This window comes from Bradysia coprophila, unplaced genomic scaffold, assembly GCF_014529535.1.
Source record: "Bradysia coprophila strain Holo2 unplaced genomic scaffold, BU_Bcop_v1 contig_232, whole genome shotgun sequence".
NCBI classification, from domain to species: domain Eukaryota; kingdom Metazoa; phylum Arthropoda; class Insecta; order Diptera; family Sciaridae; genus Bradysia; species Bradysia coprophila.
The window spans coordinates 1,281,355-1,297,980 of record NW_023503493.1 but is presented as its reverse complement, the minus strand read 5'-3'; the positions used below and the strand labels follow the sequence as shown (position 1 = coordinate 1,297,980).

General features: G+C 36.8%; 1 protein-coding gene across 1 annotated transcript; it reads left to right on the top strand.

The window, feature by feature from the left end:
* Window positions 1-1,047: 1,047 nt before the first annotated feature.
* LOC119075814 lies at window positions 1,048-2,134 on the top strand. Its single transcript, XM_037182381.1, has 2 exons — window positions 1,048-1,171; window positions 1,230-2,134. The coding sequence occupies exons 1-2, from the start codon at window positions 1,133-1,135 to the stop codon at window positions 1,782-1,784; spliced, it is 594 nt and encodes a 197-aa protein (XP_037038276.1). The 5' UTR covers window positions 1,048-1,132; the 3' UTR covers window positions 1,785-2,134.
* The last annotated feature ends 14,492 nt before the right edge of the window (window positions 2,135-16,626 follow it).

The window sequence follows — 16,626 nt, the reverse complement described above, 5'->3', positions numbered from 1 at the left end:
ATGTTTCTTGTTAGATATTGTGTGGATTATAAAGTTTTACCTTCCACTGGGTTGGTTCCTAAATTTTAGGATGACAGATGATTCCTCTGGCACTTCCTAACTTCCATCGGATTTTTCGATGGATTTGGGTTATCTTCGACATGAGTGAGGTGTTCCAATGTTGTTTCCTAAATTTTGGGATGACAGATGATTCCTCCGGCACTACCCAACTTCCATCGGATTTTTTGGTGGATTTGGGTTAATTTCGACATGAGTGACATGTTCCAAGGTTGGTTCTAAAATTTCTCTAGAATCTTTTAATTTCCATAAGGTTTTTTGATGTTGTCAAAATAATATCCTAACAAAAGTGGTGATATCAGTCAAAATACGGTGCAACTTGTGACGCAAATTTCTTTTTTTGTAAAATCTTCTTTCAAAAACTTTTTGGGTCAATTTTTCGTTGATAACATTTTTGAGAACGGCGCAAAATGCGTCACATTTACCCTTTAAGGGTTTTTTTGATTAATAGTGAATGAATGCCCGATCACGAAGTTTTTCGGTAGCCAAGAGAGGCTAAATGAATCCCAGAATTTCTTTCTGATGATCAGCTTCTGTGTGTTGTTTAAGACTGATTTTTTGTTTTATGATGTCAGATCCAAGCCATCGATGGTATAGACGAAGTTGGTTCTGTTCCGTTCCTTCGTGGTGGTTAGGCTGAAGCATTTTTGACATTCATCTTAATCATCTTAATTTTCCGGTATAACTCATCACGTAAGATTCGACTGCACCATTCCAATTCCTCACCTGCTGACGAAGCAAGTTGTGTGATACCTTGTCAAATGCTTCTGAAGATTCTATGAATATCGTATCGACTTGACCACCAAGACTCGTAGCGCTATAAAAAAGTGCTTCCACTGAACCCGTTTGTCTCTAAATTCACCGTGCGTCATGCGACTGAATTCAAATTATTTGAAAATATTTGATCAATTGGTGCAGAAAAAAATGCAAATGTTCAAATATCTCATTCAAAAGCAAATCAATCCGATGAATGTGGTGCAGTATAAAAGGCAAACTAAGGTGCTATATAGACGTTATCAGTTCCATTCGATCTCGATCGGTAATAGTGACAACTCCACTTTCCAAAAAAAGGAAAATGAAAATATTCGCGATTATACTCATATTCATCACGTCCGTAAGTTTCACATCAATTTCATGACTAAATTGTCACTAATGTGCTGTTGTTAACTTAGTCCGTCATTGGTGTCCGAAGAATCCCAGTTCGTCTAAGGTTTGGTAACATAGTTGCATCCTCAGCCCTAAGTTACAATGGTTTAAAAGTTACAGCTGATATTGAAGGCTTTGCCACTGGTCAGGTCAATGTTAACAACGATGGTCTCGCTGGTGCTCTATCTCTTGGTGATATAGCAAAAATTAACGGTGCTGTTAACGAAAATGGTTTCAATGCAAATGCTGCTGTTGATGGCACAGACACTATAGTTCGTATTGACAAAGATGGTGTCAATGCTGTAGCTGTTGTTGGTGATATAGCAAAAATTACCGGTGATGTTAACGAAAATGGTTTAAATGCAAATGCTGCTGTTGATGGCACAGACACTATAGTTCGTATTGACAAAGATGGTTTCAATGCTGAAGCTGTTGTTGGTGATATAGCAAAAGTTACCGGTGATGTTAACGAAAATGGTTTCAATGCAAATGCTGCTGTTGATGGCACAGACGCTATAGTTCGTATTGACAAAGATGGTGTTGATATTGCTGCTACTCTTCTAGGGACAACAGTTTTATAATATGCTTTTGTACGCAGACGACGAGACTTTTTAATATGTCTTATCCCTTAGGATAAGGGCCTTATCCCTTAGCCGAGCACTGCCTATTTACTTTTGGTTAAGTGCTCAGTTACCCAGTAGACTTGATTTTTTAAATAAATTTTAGAATGTGTAAAGCTGCAATCATCAAAAAATCGCGCTTTTTGCTCTGAATAATAGTGACTGAATGATTTTCTCAATAGATTTTTGTAGTTGTAACAAAAATATTATAAAATGGTCTTGCTCAAAGAAGCTCTTTGTCTCGTTTTGTCATAGATTTGTTCACTCCACATTCAAAAACATTTCAGAATAAAGTGAACTTTTCAAACAAAGAATGTTTCAGTCTTATTGTCTGCTAAAAGACGCTGTGAATTGCTTCAAATAACCACTTATTCATGAAGAATGGATACCAATTCCACTCATCCTAAAGGAACGGGCACTTGAAGATAGATAATAAATTGAAAATTTCGTCGTATTATATAGTGACCTTGCTGCAAAGAAAATGTCGTAACAGATACTTGTTGTGAGGCTGGTATGGCAAGTGTGGTATCGCTGTAAAGCTAAGACAGCAAGCTGATCAGGTATTATTGTTTTGTTGCAGACAGGGTCAACCTGTGTATTGCAGAGGAGTTCAAGCTTCGCCGAGGAAACGGGTTCATCAAAGCCGTAGTCGATACTGTGAAGAGGAATTCGAAATCACGTCAATCCTGCCAACTGAGAAATGATAAGTTGGTACGCCTGTGGCGAGATAGAAGGAACATTGGAATGACAGTTGGCTTCTATGGGAGATAATGTGAGAGAATTTGTATGTAACTCCCACACATTCTCTCCCATAGAAGCCAACTGTCATTCCAATGTTGCTTCTATCTCGCCACAGGCGTACCAACTTATCATTTCTCTGCCTGCGAAGTCTTTATCGTCTTGTTATCGTCTTTAAATCGATATTATCGTTTGTTGAAGGATAAATTCGTCCAGAAAACGATACTATCGTCCACGACCGGGTATAAAGTAATTTAAATATTTCTCTAACAAAATAGGTCTTTTACATCCGGATGATAATGGTGAGGTTTTTGAGGAGGTAAAGTTAGATAGTAATTTGCAGGCTACTGATGTTAAGGATGTTTTGGGTGCTATTAGAAGCTTCCCGTTGAGTTCTTCAGGGGGAATAGGTGGTTTGAGGCCCCGACATTTGAAGGATTTAGTTTCTTTTACTTGTGGTGATTTTGGGAATCGGTTGTTGACGGATGTTATTAAGCGTGGGAAGGTTCAACAGGACGTGTGTAAGATATTTTTCGGTGCTTCGTTGACTGCCCTTATGAAAGGTGAAGACGATGTTAGGCCAATTGCAGTAGGGATAGTTTGGAGACGTTTGGCAGGAAAGGTGGCTTGTTGTAATGTCAGAGATAGTTTAGTTAAGAAGTTAAAGCCTGTTCAGTTTGGGTTTGGTGTTCCGGGAGGTGCAGAAGCGTTGGTTCATGCAGTTCGTCGGTTTTGTACAGTTCAGCATGACAAGCCGATGGCCTTGGTTAAGTTCGATTTCAGTAATGCTTTCAATATGTTGTTTAGGAAGTTCATGCTAGGTGAGGTTAGAGGGTGTCGGGGAATCTCGCACACGCGATCATAGTATGCGTCCTTTTACGACATGTAACGAAAAGTCATGACTGTGCGAGATTCACCACTTAGAGGTGAATCTCGCACACCATGAATTTGTGTGGTGTGCGAGATTACCCTACCCCTTGAGACGTTTGTCCTGAGTTGTTGGCGTTAATGCAGCAGTCTTATAGACATTTTTCTAATCTTTATTTTCTTGATGAAACTCTGCTTTCAAGGAGAGGGTTTCAACAAGGAGATCCGTTGGGACCTCCCGGTTTCTGCATAGGTATTATGAAGATGACGCATTCATTAGATGCAAGGTTGAATGGTTGGTATTTAGATGATGGTAGTATTGGTGACGTGCTTTCTGTAGTATTGGGGGATATTAGGAAGATTTTAGAATTTTGTGATTTGTCAGGGTTGCCTTTGAATGCTAAGAAGTGTGAAGTCTTTTTTGTGAGTGCTAGTGAAGGTGAAGCGGCTCATATGTACTCTGAGATTTCGTCATTGTTACCAGGGATTAAGCGGGTTGATGAGTCTTCGTTGGAGATGTTGGGCCCGCCTGTTTTTGAGTTAGGTTTAGAAAGGATGTTTTCAACTAAAGTTGAATCTATCAAGTTGATGTGTGACCGTTTAACTTTGATGGATGTTCATCCTGCTTTGTGTGTTTTTAGGAAGTCTCTCGGTAGTTGTAGGTTTAATTATTTGTTGCGTTCCTCGAAGGCGTTTTTGTTAGGTGATCGCTTGAGAGCTGTTGACGAGATTTTCCGTTCAACTCTCGAAGCCATTGCGAATGTGAAGATGTCTGATTTTTCTTGGGACCAGGCTTCTCTTCCTTTAAGCTTTGGAGGTATAGGTGTTAGGAAAGTTGAGGATATTGCGATGCCAGCTTATCTGTCGTCTGTTTATTCTACTTTAGAACTGTCGAGTGAGATAATGAGAAAGTTTAGTTTTCAGGTGATCGAAACTAGTGTTTTGGAATTAATTGAGGAAATACCTCGAGATTTTGTGCCAGAAGGTGACGAGAAGAAGAAGAAGCAAAAGAATTGGGATCTGCCGATGATTAAGAGTAAATTCGATGAGATGTTTGACTCCAGCGAACCTGTTGCTCGTGCAAGGCTACTTGCATCATCAACCAAAGAATCTTCAAAGTGGTTGCAAGTAGTTCCATCGAGCCAATTGGGTTTGCTATTGGATAACAACTCTGCTAGAATTGCTGTTGGTCTTCGTTTAGGTTCTGGTTTATGCGAGGAACATAAGTGTGATTGTGGTGGAATGCAAAATGAAAATTAAAACGAGCCATCAGAACAGTCGGAGCGTTTGCTGCGACTGAGCCCCGTACAAACCCGTATATCTATTGCGTACGTGACCCTAGTGCGTCTGTCACCCTACTTTGACCGTAAGCCTAAGCGCCGGTTAAAGTAGTTAAATTAAAATTATTATGTAATGTGTACATCTTAGAAATTGCTCATAGCGCAATTACGAAGCCCGTACGACGTTCCTTTCAAATAAAACAAAAATTTCAAATAGCCCTAAAATTTTAATTTATTGAGTATAAATACACATAGTATCGGCCTCAGTCCGAGGATCCAAATTTAATTTTTTTTTTTCAACTACATTCTATTCGGCCTTTGATTACCTTCCAAATGAAACAAAAAATACGAAAAACGGATGAAATTTGCTCGAGTTATATGTAAAATGCACATAGGGCCCTAGTAGCGGCCTTAGTCCGAGGACCCAAATTTAATTTTTTTTCAACAACATTCTATTCGGTGTTCGATTATCTTTCAAATGAAACAAAAATTACGAAAAACGGATGAAATTTGCTCGAGTTATATGTAAAATACACATAGGGCCCTAGTAGCGGCCTTAGTCCGAGGACCCAAATTTAATTTTTTTTCAACAACATTCTATTCGGCCTTTGATTACCTTCCAAATGAAACAAAAATTACGAAAAACGGATGAAATTTACTCGAGTTGTATGTAGAATACGCATAGGGCCCTAGTAGCGGCCTTAGTCCGAGGACCCAAATTTAATTTTTTTTTCAACAACATTCTATTCGGCCTTTGATTACCTTCCAAATGAAACAAAAATTACGAAAAACGGATGAAATTTGCTCGAGTTATATGTAAAATACACATAGGGCCCTAGTAGCGGCCTTAGTCCGAGGACCCAAATTTAATTTTTTTTTCAACAACATTCTATTCGGCCTTTGATTACCTTCCAAATGACACAAAAATTACGAAAAACGGATGAAATTTACTCGATCTAGAGATGATGGTAAAAGACCTGATGGAATGACCCTGATTCCATGGAGTCATGAGAAATCCCTTATTTGGGATGTAACCATAAGAGATACATTGGCGCCTTCATACATTAATGAATCTAGCAAGAAACAGCGGTCGATTGCGGATAACGCAGACAGATTTAAACACAATCATTATAAGCGTTTAAAAGAAAATTATTTGTTTACCCCTCCAGCTTTCGAGACTTTTGGCTGTATGGGACCTGAAACAAAGAAATTCATTGAGAAATTAGGAAAAATTATTAAGGCCACTTCAGGGGAACCGCGATCAATGGATTATTTATTGCAGAAAATTTCAATTGCGATACAAAGAGGCAACGCTGCGTGTATTTTGGGGACTTTGGGACCGGATAGAGTAGATGATTTTTATGTTTTGTAACCTTTGATTTTTGAAAAGATCGTTTTTTTACGGGCTGCATCATTGTGAGCAGCCTTTTTTTCGCATATTTAAATAAAGAGAACCAAAGAAGGCTTTGCAACAAGTAAGCTCAGTTCATTTTATGTGTAGAGTAGATCACTTTACCATCGAAAAATTTATTTTTCGCAATTCCGGTCCATAATCATCACCTTTCCATGCATCCATTTAATGTCGTTTTGAAGGTATTTATTTCACAGTGCGTTTTTGATTATTTTTTTCGCACTTGGGCTTTTTCACATTTTTTTCGCACGCTACAATAGCTTCGTACCTTTAAGAAAGACTAAATTTTATAAATAAAAACTTTGCACAGACCAGGATTTGAACATCCAACACCAAAATTCTTCCAAACACCAAGCAACGACCATAGCCATTCGGCTACAGAGTCACACAATTATACAGAACGTATTGTTGAAGCGTACATACTAAGCATTGACTACTTGATTTTATTTAGCGCGTCTCTATACATCACATTGCAATGTGTATATAGTGCAGGTTGCTTGATCGTTCAAATGAATTCATGTTTACATGTGAATGTTTGGTAGAAATTTTGGTAATATTTTGCATTGGAAAGGTGATTATGGCCCGAAATTGCGAAAAACGTTGTATCTACCACGGTAGGTATGCCGGTATTTTTTCGCACACGACGTCTTGTCGACCTCGGCTTCGCCTCGGATCGACAATCGACATCTAGTGCGAAAAAATACCTTCATACCTACCTTGGTAGATAAATAACTATTGCTTTAGTACTGTAAGATGAACTGTGAAAACTGATATATGTTTTGTTCGTAGAAGGCCTGTTTGTGAGCTCAGTACATAAAAATGCTTCGCCTCGAACCATTTATCATTTCTCGACCATAAAATACCCATACAGTTCTTGTAGCATAAATAACTACAAAAAACGTTAGTTCCTTCCAACTCTAGTTACATTCGGTCACTCTCTGCCTCGCTCTCTGCACTCTTACCTGATCTGTTACAATCTGCTCTTTTCTTCACATGTTCCTCCATTGTATGAAGTTATCTCACCACTGCCGGTGAAGATCGATGAGAACTGACTGTCATGCCTCATAAATTGGCAATTTCCATCCAGTCCAATAAATAGAATCATCAACCGATCCGACCAATTACACGTTAAGCATTTTTCTCACAACAAATCAAATTAGTTCCTCCATTCAGTCAATCAAAAAATATTAAAATCGATTTTTATTAGCCTTGCAGCCTATAAATAATCGGTAATTTTCCCGTCTAATATCCCCGATGAATATATTAAAAAGCATTTCGATCGAACCCGAGAAATTGTTAAATTGAGAAATTATATGCAAGCGAAGGAAAGAATGAAAAAAATCAACTCAACATCTCCTCCTTTTAAGGATTCCCTTCTAGAGAGAAAAAAAATGGAAATAAATCGAACATTTTATGCATGTGTAACATACCTACCTAATAGTTTACGCAACAGAAAAAAGGTTTCTCCGATTTATGCATTCGTTTTTTTGTGTGTGTTAAATATCCAATCGGCGTTGCTATTATACAAATAATATCCTTCTGATTGACGATCAATAAATAATGGAAGAACGAAAGAAAATTGATTCACAAAAAAAAAATTGCAGTCTACCATCGGAATACGAGAAAATAGAATCATTTCTTTGCTTTCGGTATATAACGACAAGGGTGCATTTTGCTTCGCTAAATTTCTTTCATTTATCTCGCTAACAGCGACTTACCATTGCGCTAAAAATGATTTTTTAGACAGTGACGTTTGCTAGCTGCATCTAACTCTACTCGAAACGACGAAAGAGCAATGACAGTTGACGGGTGTTCTCTTATAGCGAAATGTATGATCACATACGGCTGTTCCATAAAGGCAACAATAGTACATTGAATGACAAGGGGCGAAAGTAAAAAAATTCAACCGTGTGCGAGAGTTGGAGCCCGCGCCGAAGGCAAGGGCTCTAATCGCACAGGTTGATTTTTTTTATTTTTGCCCCGAGTCGTTCATACTATTTTTTTTGATACCAACATTGAAAATTGATACGTATCCAAAACATCGCAACAAAATGTTGAAATAAAAAGGCATTTAGCCAGAAAATGCGGGGGTCCAGGGGGCGGCAGCCCCCTGGAATATGAAAAATTGAATAATTTAGCCATCACAACAATAACACACACAAAAAATTAAGATATAACTAACAAATCATTCAGTGACAAAAAGTATCAACTTTGTATGCTAATTTCAATAAGAACACTGGCGCACAGTGTTTTACAATTTTGATCAAAGTATTCTGCATAATATGAGCGGATTTTGTTGACAACTCGACTCATTTCTCTCATTTTCTGTGACGTCAGTCACTTTCGCTGTTCGTTCAGTTGCGTTCGCTCTTCGTTAAGTACTTTCTCCCCGTGGGATGCATTTTTTTACTTTCGCCCCTCATATGCGGGGCGAAAGTATCATTTTTCAATGTTGGTATCAAAAAAAAATAATGACAAGCTCTGAGTAATATGGTTCTTTATAAACTAAAATGCGTGTTAATTTTTTTTGAAGTACTAGATTTGAAATCAACAGATTAAAAATACTTTGATCGCTTGTTTGATTGATGGAAGTAATAAACAGCCTACCGAGATCGGACGCATTTTCTATTGGAATTTTTTGTGTGTGCCCAGTAAGGTACTCGACCCCAGAAGCCAAAACCACTTTTCCAAAAAATTGTTCGAAGCTTGTGTGGCTGGTGAAACGTGATCAAAAACCGAAAACTTGCACCTTTCTTACAAAAATTTCTTCAGTTGCACGAGTCGTGCAGGGTAATGTGGGGTGTCATTAGAAAGGTAATTTTCTGTGTTTTTGGGCCAAATAGGGTCTTATGTGGTTTGGATGCATATGCGATGAAATATGGGCACTTAAACAGTTCAACTTCTATTTCATCGTAGATGCAACCAAACCCCATAAGACCCTATTTGGCCCAAAAGCACATAAAATTACCTTTCAAATGATACCCCACACGGCCATGTGTATTTTGTAACTCGAGAAATTTCAGTATGGACAGTGTAAGTCTTCTGTTGAAAACTTCAACTGCACATATTTCAGTGTCGATGAATTTTAAACCCAATAAGACCCTATTTGGCCCGAAAGTATTTGCAATTACCTTTCTAATGACACCTAATACGACCCTGTACGGCTCGCGTAAGTGGAGAAATTTTGGTAAGAAAAGTGCAAAGTTTTCTTTTTTTGATCACCTTTCACCAGCCACACAAGCTTCGAAGAATTGTTTTGAAAGTGGTTTTGGCTTAGGGGTTGAATACCTTACTGGGCACATATTATTCCATAAGCAAATACGTCCGATTTCGGTCTTATGTTGTTCAGAAGAATCCCTCTGTTCAACTAGAGAAGGAAAGTTGGAAATATCATTTTGAGAGTGTAGCTAGGGCCGCGAGTCCCCTGAAAAAAATGCAATTTCCACCTTTTTCCCGAGGTAGAAACAACGTTTTTCCCAACAAAGACTTTCGAAGTTTCAGTGTAGGGAAGAAAATAAAAATTTTCTTGCCTATGGTGTGGCCAAATGAAGTACTAGATTTGATGACTCTAAATAGTATATTAACGTCACACAATGACCGAATGAAGTACTAGAATTGATTATTCGTAATCTTTATGTGAAGCCAAATGAAGTACTAGATTCGATGATTTGTAATCTTTGATTGACGTTACACAATGTCCAAATGAACTACCAGATTTGACACTGTGATTAGAACAATGAACTGTCAGAAATCTGTTACATTTTCTGCTGGCCATACAAAAATTTATCCAAAAATGAATTCTTTGTAGTTCATTGCTGGAATCCCTAGTTCCTAATTTGTTTGACGTCACACAATGGCAAAATGAAGTACTAGATTTGATGATTTGTAATCTTTGCTTGATGTCAATTAGAACCAAAGTATATAAACCCTGAAGGTAATACAAATCTTCAGTGCATCACACAAAATACAGAACCTAAGATTCTGGAGCGTCATATTTTGTTCGGTGTAGCGCTGATGGAACTTTCATTTTTACGAACGTCACTTTCACGCACTAGTGCTTAAATATATAAAAATCCTTCCTTTTACGCACTTCATCATCTTCCTTTGAATAACGCGCGGAATGTCCACAAATTTCTGAATCGGTACTAAAGGATTTAGATCTTACTAACATGTCCAGTCCAGCAATCATGAAAACTGTGAACTAATAATGCGACTACGATCGTCTCGTCACTAATGTTTTCGATTGTTAGCGTGTGTTAGGTATCGTTGCAAAAAAAGTTAGCGAACCCATCGTTAGTATATGGGCCACAGCAAATTGCGATACATTTTTTGGTGTTTTCTTCTTACATGGTGCGGTACATGGTCTCGATATCACGCATTGCCATTCAGGTTTTATAACTTTGGTGAAAAACATACCTACCAAACGGAACGAATAAATGAGAAAGTTCTAACCCCTTTCCAGAACATCCAAACATAAACACATCATTTCTTCGATTATTACATGGTTCTCGGTATAACTATATGTATCGGGTATCGTTCTCGTTTGGAGGCAGAGTTTTTCGTTTGTTCGATAAGTGTGAATTTTTTCCGTTTTGTTTTGGAACAGTCGAACGCAGAGTTTATTTATGTTTTTGGCTTTTCAAATTTTTCTGATGAAAGGATCAGTACAAAAGGTTCGGGAAAATTGTAATGTTGCAAAATTATAGGTTCGAGTAAATTCAATTTTAGAATGAAAAGATTGCCGATGAAAACATCATTTAAAGGGAAAGGTCGATGGATGGTGCTGAGAATGGTCGAGATTGAAACGAAGTTAAGAATTCAAACAAATATGTCGTTACAATCATACCTTTAATAAGAAATTAATTTTTCTTAAAGTTATTGAAACTTCGTCCAAATCAGTACTCTATCGATGAGGATGTCTGTGAAGTACAAGGTGTCGTTTTACTAAGTTGAAATGTTCGTCTGTTTGCCTATATTACATTGTATCACGTACATCGCATGAAGTCCTAGATTTTTGGAAGTATATGCACGAAAGTTGTTCTAAAAAATATCTAAATCTATTACTTCATGAAATCTAACTACTACAATTGTAGAAGGTATTCAAAAGTTACAGAATTTGTAGAGTCCACATCTAACTTGTCTTATTAATAAATCTAGAACTTTAATCTTTAACCGACTGTTTCATTAATATACCAAAACAGATGCTGGAAGTTTCGTTTATCGAATTGGTAAAATGGCCTTATATTCCACAATATTATAAGGAAATCTGAGGTATTTTGATTAATGGCTAACTCTGAAAAGAGTATCAATCATCATGGTGTGCCTTATTTTATAGATTTGCTCAAGAAACTCTAGAAATTTAGTAATACATTTCTGTCACTGTGTAATTCTAGTACGTTTCGCCATAAAATACTAATGTCAGCAATCTATATTGTTGTTAACCAACCAGAGAATAGAGCACAAAGAAGATGAAACATCAATTGGCCACTAGATGCGTCACAAGTTCTTCAGAAATTCGTTCTTTTTGCTCTATTTTCAGGTGAAATATTATCCATGAAATGTCATAGCAATGTAATTGGTTCACAAAAGAAAATACAGAGAGAGAAAAGTAAGATTTGAGATTAGCAACATGGTTTCTGCCACTGTTTCGATCTGAGAGACGACAGTGCAACGCAATTTCATAATTCCTCAAAAGTTTTAAAGAATTACTTTTGCCAACATCTCATCAGGCCATGGCGACAGTGGCAATGAAACAACTAACCACAAGTGGCAATGACACAACTAACCACAAGTGGCTAGTCATACCCTTATACATGCATAAGTCTAGCGAATCATAACTGAAATAAAAGTTCCGCTTCATCACTAGCCATGCAAGTCAACAAATGAACAAATGAATCTCTAGATTTTTATTTTCTGAATTTTGATTTTGCACACGCTCGCAACAAGAACCAAATACTAAAATACAAAATCTAGATCTTCATTTGTTAAACCAATTTTATATCGCATCGCATACAAGCGAGAATAACTTCCAAAACAGGTGGTTTGACTGTCCTATACAAAAGTTGATTATCACATAGCAGACGACGTAAAATGAACCGCAAATATTCTTCGTGTAATGGCTCATTTTCGCAGGGAGTAGGCTAATAAGTAATGGTCAACTTTCGCATGTAGCAGCCAATAAAATCCTTTGTTGTATTGCGGGCAGAAAATGAATCATTATTGTCTTGTGCAAAATGGTTTTTTCGCATTTTCTGGTCACAAGACAACAAACTACTGTAAACTCGAAACCTTCCCACACGGTGGCGGGACATTTCCACACCGTCAATATCGTCAGGAACGATATTATCGTTTTTTTGGACGATACTATCGTTTTTTGGAACGATATTATCGTCTAGAATTTTTATTTTAAATAAATTAAAAACGATATTATCGTCCAGCGGATATATTCATCCAGGACAATATTATCGTCAAAAAAACGATATTATCGTTTTTTGAACGATAATATCGTTTTTTAGACGATAGTATCATCAAAAAAACGATATTATCGTTTAAAAACGATATTATCGTTTTTTTAAACGATATTATCGTTTTTTTAAACGATAATATCGTCAAGAAAACGATAATATCGTCAAGAAAACGATAATATCGTCCTGAAAATATTTTAAAATTTATAATTTTAGACGATATTATCGTCCTGGATGAAATTTTTTTGGACGATACTATCGTCTAAAAAACGATAATATCGTTCCTGACGATATTGACCGTGTAGTTATGTCGCCTGATCTTCCCACACTCCTCAACAAAAAATCTCCCAGTAAGACAGTATGTAATGTACTATTGACTTCTCCCATTCAGAAAATAGATCACCATGCGCTTCCCAACCTTCTATGAAAAGAAAACTTTCAATTCAAAACTGTTCTATCTGTCAAGTTTGACCCACCAAGGTAATACGATTATTGTTATTTCATCTTCGTAGCATCACATTGATTGATATGTGATACAATAAATAAAAGATTTTGTGCGACTGTCTTCCTCCTAACGTCATTGAGAAATTTATTATTCATGATCCATCAGACAATCGAAGTAAATCCAATGATCAACCCCTTATTTTGCTGACTTACGCATGACAAAACATATAATTCAGTTCACCCTTAAGTGCGGCAGAGATATAAAATTTATCCAGAGATGTCATCGCTTGTATCACAACGTGAAAACAACAACAACAGTGTCTTCCACCAGGACATATTCTTTCCCTCAAACTCATTTCCAATCTATGCATAATTTATGGTCCTAACAAAATGGAAAAAAAGATTACCGACAACAACAATGCGATGGAAAAAAAACGACACGCAAAAAAAACAATATTGCACCAACGTATCATCTCCGCCGGAGATGAGATGTGTCACTCAGATACATAATTTTTTGTATTTTGATAGGGTACACGCAATGCAATATTGTCTTCAGTATGTTACAGAAAAAAAAGTCTCATGTAAGTACATTACGTTGACGAGAAGGTAACGAAGAACGAATCAAAAAAAAAATCGAATCTTTTGTTCGATGATGCTGCGATGCACTGATGCATTGATGTGAGATATGAGATTTTCTGTGAAAGGTGATTTGATATGAAATATTCTCTTCCGTGTGTATATTAACTTTCTTTTGTTCAGTTCCATCCCTGACGGCATGTATGATCAGACATGTCAGCCGATTAACATTTCTTGCCCCTTCATTCCAAAATACAACCGATAAGCGAACATTATGAGTCCGTAGCCAATTTCTTCAACAATAAATTTTGCGATGTTTTGTCATCGCTTTTTCTGTCTGGACCAGAATTTTTTGCTGCTTCATGCAGGGGACATTCCTCTAGATAAATGGTTGAATTACGATGGAAAAAGATTCCAAAGGTTGCTCTGAAAAAACATCGCATTCTATAAACTGTGTCAAAATTCGATGTTTGTTTTCAGAGCAATTTTGGGCAAACAGAGACATGACTTTTCGATTCGAATTCTACCATTATTTAGAGGAATGTTCTCTGCAATTCATGAGGCAAAATTTGCGATGACAAAACATCGCAAAAATTATTGTTACTTGAAATTTCTTCATGTTACAGGCACTTAGTGAGATGTTTTTTTTGGCAGGGACGACTCATTTTTGAGTAAATGATAATAGGCTTTCACATAACTATGGACAAAAATATGAAAAGTTGAATTTTGTTGATCCGAGGCGTAGCCGAGGTCAATAAACACACGAAAACGAAACTTGTCACCTTTTTATTCCGAGTTATGTAATGGATTTTACATGCTAGGAACGCAATATCAATTTGCACTCAAACAAGTCTAGCGAATCATAATCGAAATGAAGTTCATCACTTTCCTTGCAGACTCGTGGCGGTCTGTGGTTGAGCCACCACAAAAGCTAAACAAAGTTTTGGCTTTTTGTGTCTCATACGAAGTGAACTGAGGAAAAAAAAAATTCTGCAAATCTTCGATCAAATGGAGTAGTAAAACTGTTAATATACTTGCCGTCTGCGACAGGTTAATTGCTTTTGTTGAGTAAACACAAAAACGTCAACAAGATCAACTTATCGATAGGATAATGTAAGATTCATAAACTCAAGGTCAATGTGACCAGAAAATCCTCTGTCAGCCAAAACCAATACTCAGAAAATCCTTTGAAAATTCTCGAAAACTAGAAAATCTTTAAATCCGAAAATCTTCAAAATCGTGAAAAATCCACAGAAAACTAAAAAGAATCCTTGGAAATCGGAAAAAATTCTTTTTCATTGTCAACGATTTTCTTTTTTAAGGTTTCCAAGGTTCTGAAAGAACAGGTTAAGACACCGACGAGAGAGAGACAGAGAGACATTTTTTGTGTCATCGCATTCAACTCAGATCAACTAAGAAACGTCTCACCCTTTTCTTTCAGAATCTTGTCTCGATCTAGGTTAATAGAACTGACATCAAGCATATAGTAGTAGCTTATGCAACTCTGTCCAAAATGTTTATTTTGACGATTTTCATTTTGTACCACGCCACGCCTTCGCCTTCGAACATAACCTTCAAATCGTGAAAATAAACATTTTGGAAAGAGTTTATCTGCCGACAACAGATATATCGAGATAGACCCTTTCGCACTTCAAACGGGATAAATACTAGATTATTGTTCTAGCCACACAAAAATTGCGTCAACGGCTGCGAAGTTTATATGAAAAGGACAACTTAACAAAAACAAAATTGTGAATTTTCCTTCAAACTTTTTCTTCAAGTTGATTTCACACACAATCAGTAGTGAGTGCGTTTATCAATTTCGGTGACACCAGCATTCGTGGCTGTCTGAACCTGTTTTCTCAGAACCTTGTTAACTTGAGCAAATTATTCGGCAGCGTCGGCTGAGAGGTTAAAAACAGCTGACATGTCTGGCAAGTTAGTTTATTTATGAAATACGTTGCGTAACGTCGAAATTTGGAACGACACATGACGACTTAAGGATTTTCGTATATCCCCTAAAAATGTTGTCATTACGAAGACATTTCATTATTATTTCAAATTTATTTTTTTCTTCTGCCTACTTTCCATTCCTATTGCCCTCCAATGAATTTTTTTTTTATTTTATTCATGCGAGATTGAACAACAAAATGAAAATTTTTGAGAAGAAAAAACTTATTGAATCAAGCAAAAAAAAACGTGATGCAGCAAACACTGTAATAAAGTTAAACTTAATGTTCATTTCTCCCATTTTGTCGACAGTTCTTCAATCACTTTCGCCGAATTATTTATTATTTTTGTGTAGTCAAGTCTGAAGAAATTTAAGATGACACCTCTATTATTGTCAGCAGAAGAGAAAAAAAAACGATAATGTTCAATACACCGAGAGTCGGTATAATACATTGCAGTACACGTACACCCTATGGCTCCATACAGTTATTATTAACTTTAGAAATATTGATTGACTTCTTCATTCATGGAATTGCAGATGGGCGATTAATAATTCAATCATTGTTAGATGGAGTGTGTGGCCAATATAAACGTTTAAAAGATTTTTTTTTGGGAATACGACTAATATGTCTGTAGTTACGTGTCTAATGTTACCTTACGACAAAATGAATAAATCTACCGAATGGTCAATTTAGTATGGAAAAGGGGTTGTCTCTGATTCCTCTGAAAAAACATCGCATTCTAAAAACTGTATCAAAATTCGATGTTTGTTTTCAAAACAATTTTGGGCAAACAAAGGCATGTCTTTTCGATTCGAATTCTGCCATAATTTAGATGAATGTTTTCTGAAATCATGGGCGCGCGTTAGCATAGCGCCCGTGACGCAAGCCCTATTACTAGAAAAAATTTCAAAAAAAATTTTTTTGTCGTAGACTGCAGGACCATATATATACAGCAAAGATTGAAGTTCTACAATTCAAATACAAATGACTCCAAATTATCATTAAAAAAAACTAGGCGTCCGTACGAGTTCAACGAGCTATCACACGTTCTTGCAGCTTAAAATTTGGCCA

What these genes read in the sequence shown, in the direction of transcription:
- LOC119075814 (XM_037182381.1), top strand. Translation starts at nt 1,133, where the DNA reads ATGAAAATATTCGCGATTATACTCATATTCATCACGTCC. An exon ending in TACTCATATTCATCACGTCC is followed by an intron (nt 1,172 to 1,229) that starts GTAAGTTTCACA and finishes TTGTTAACTTAG; the next exon opens with TCCGTCATTGGTGTCCGAAG.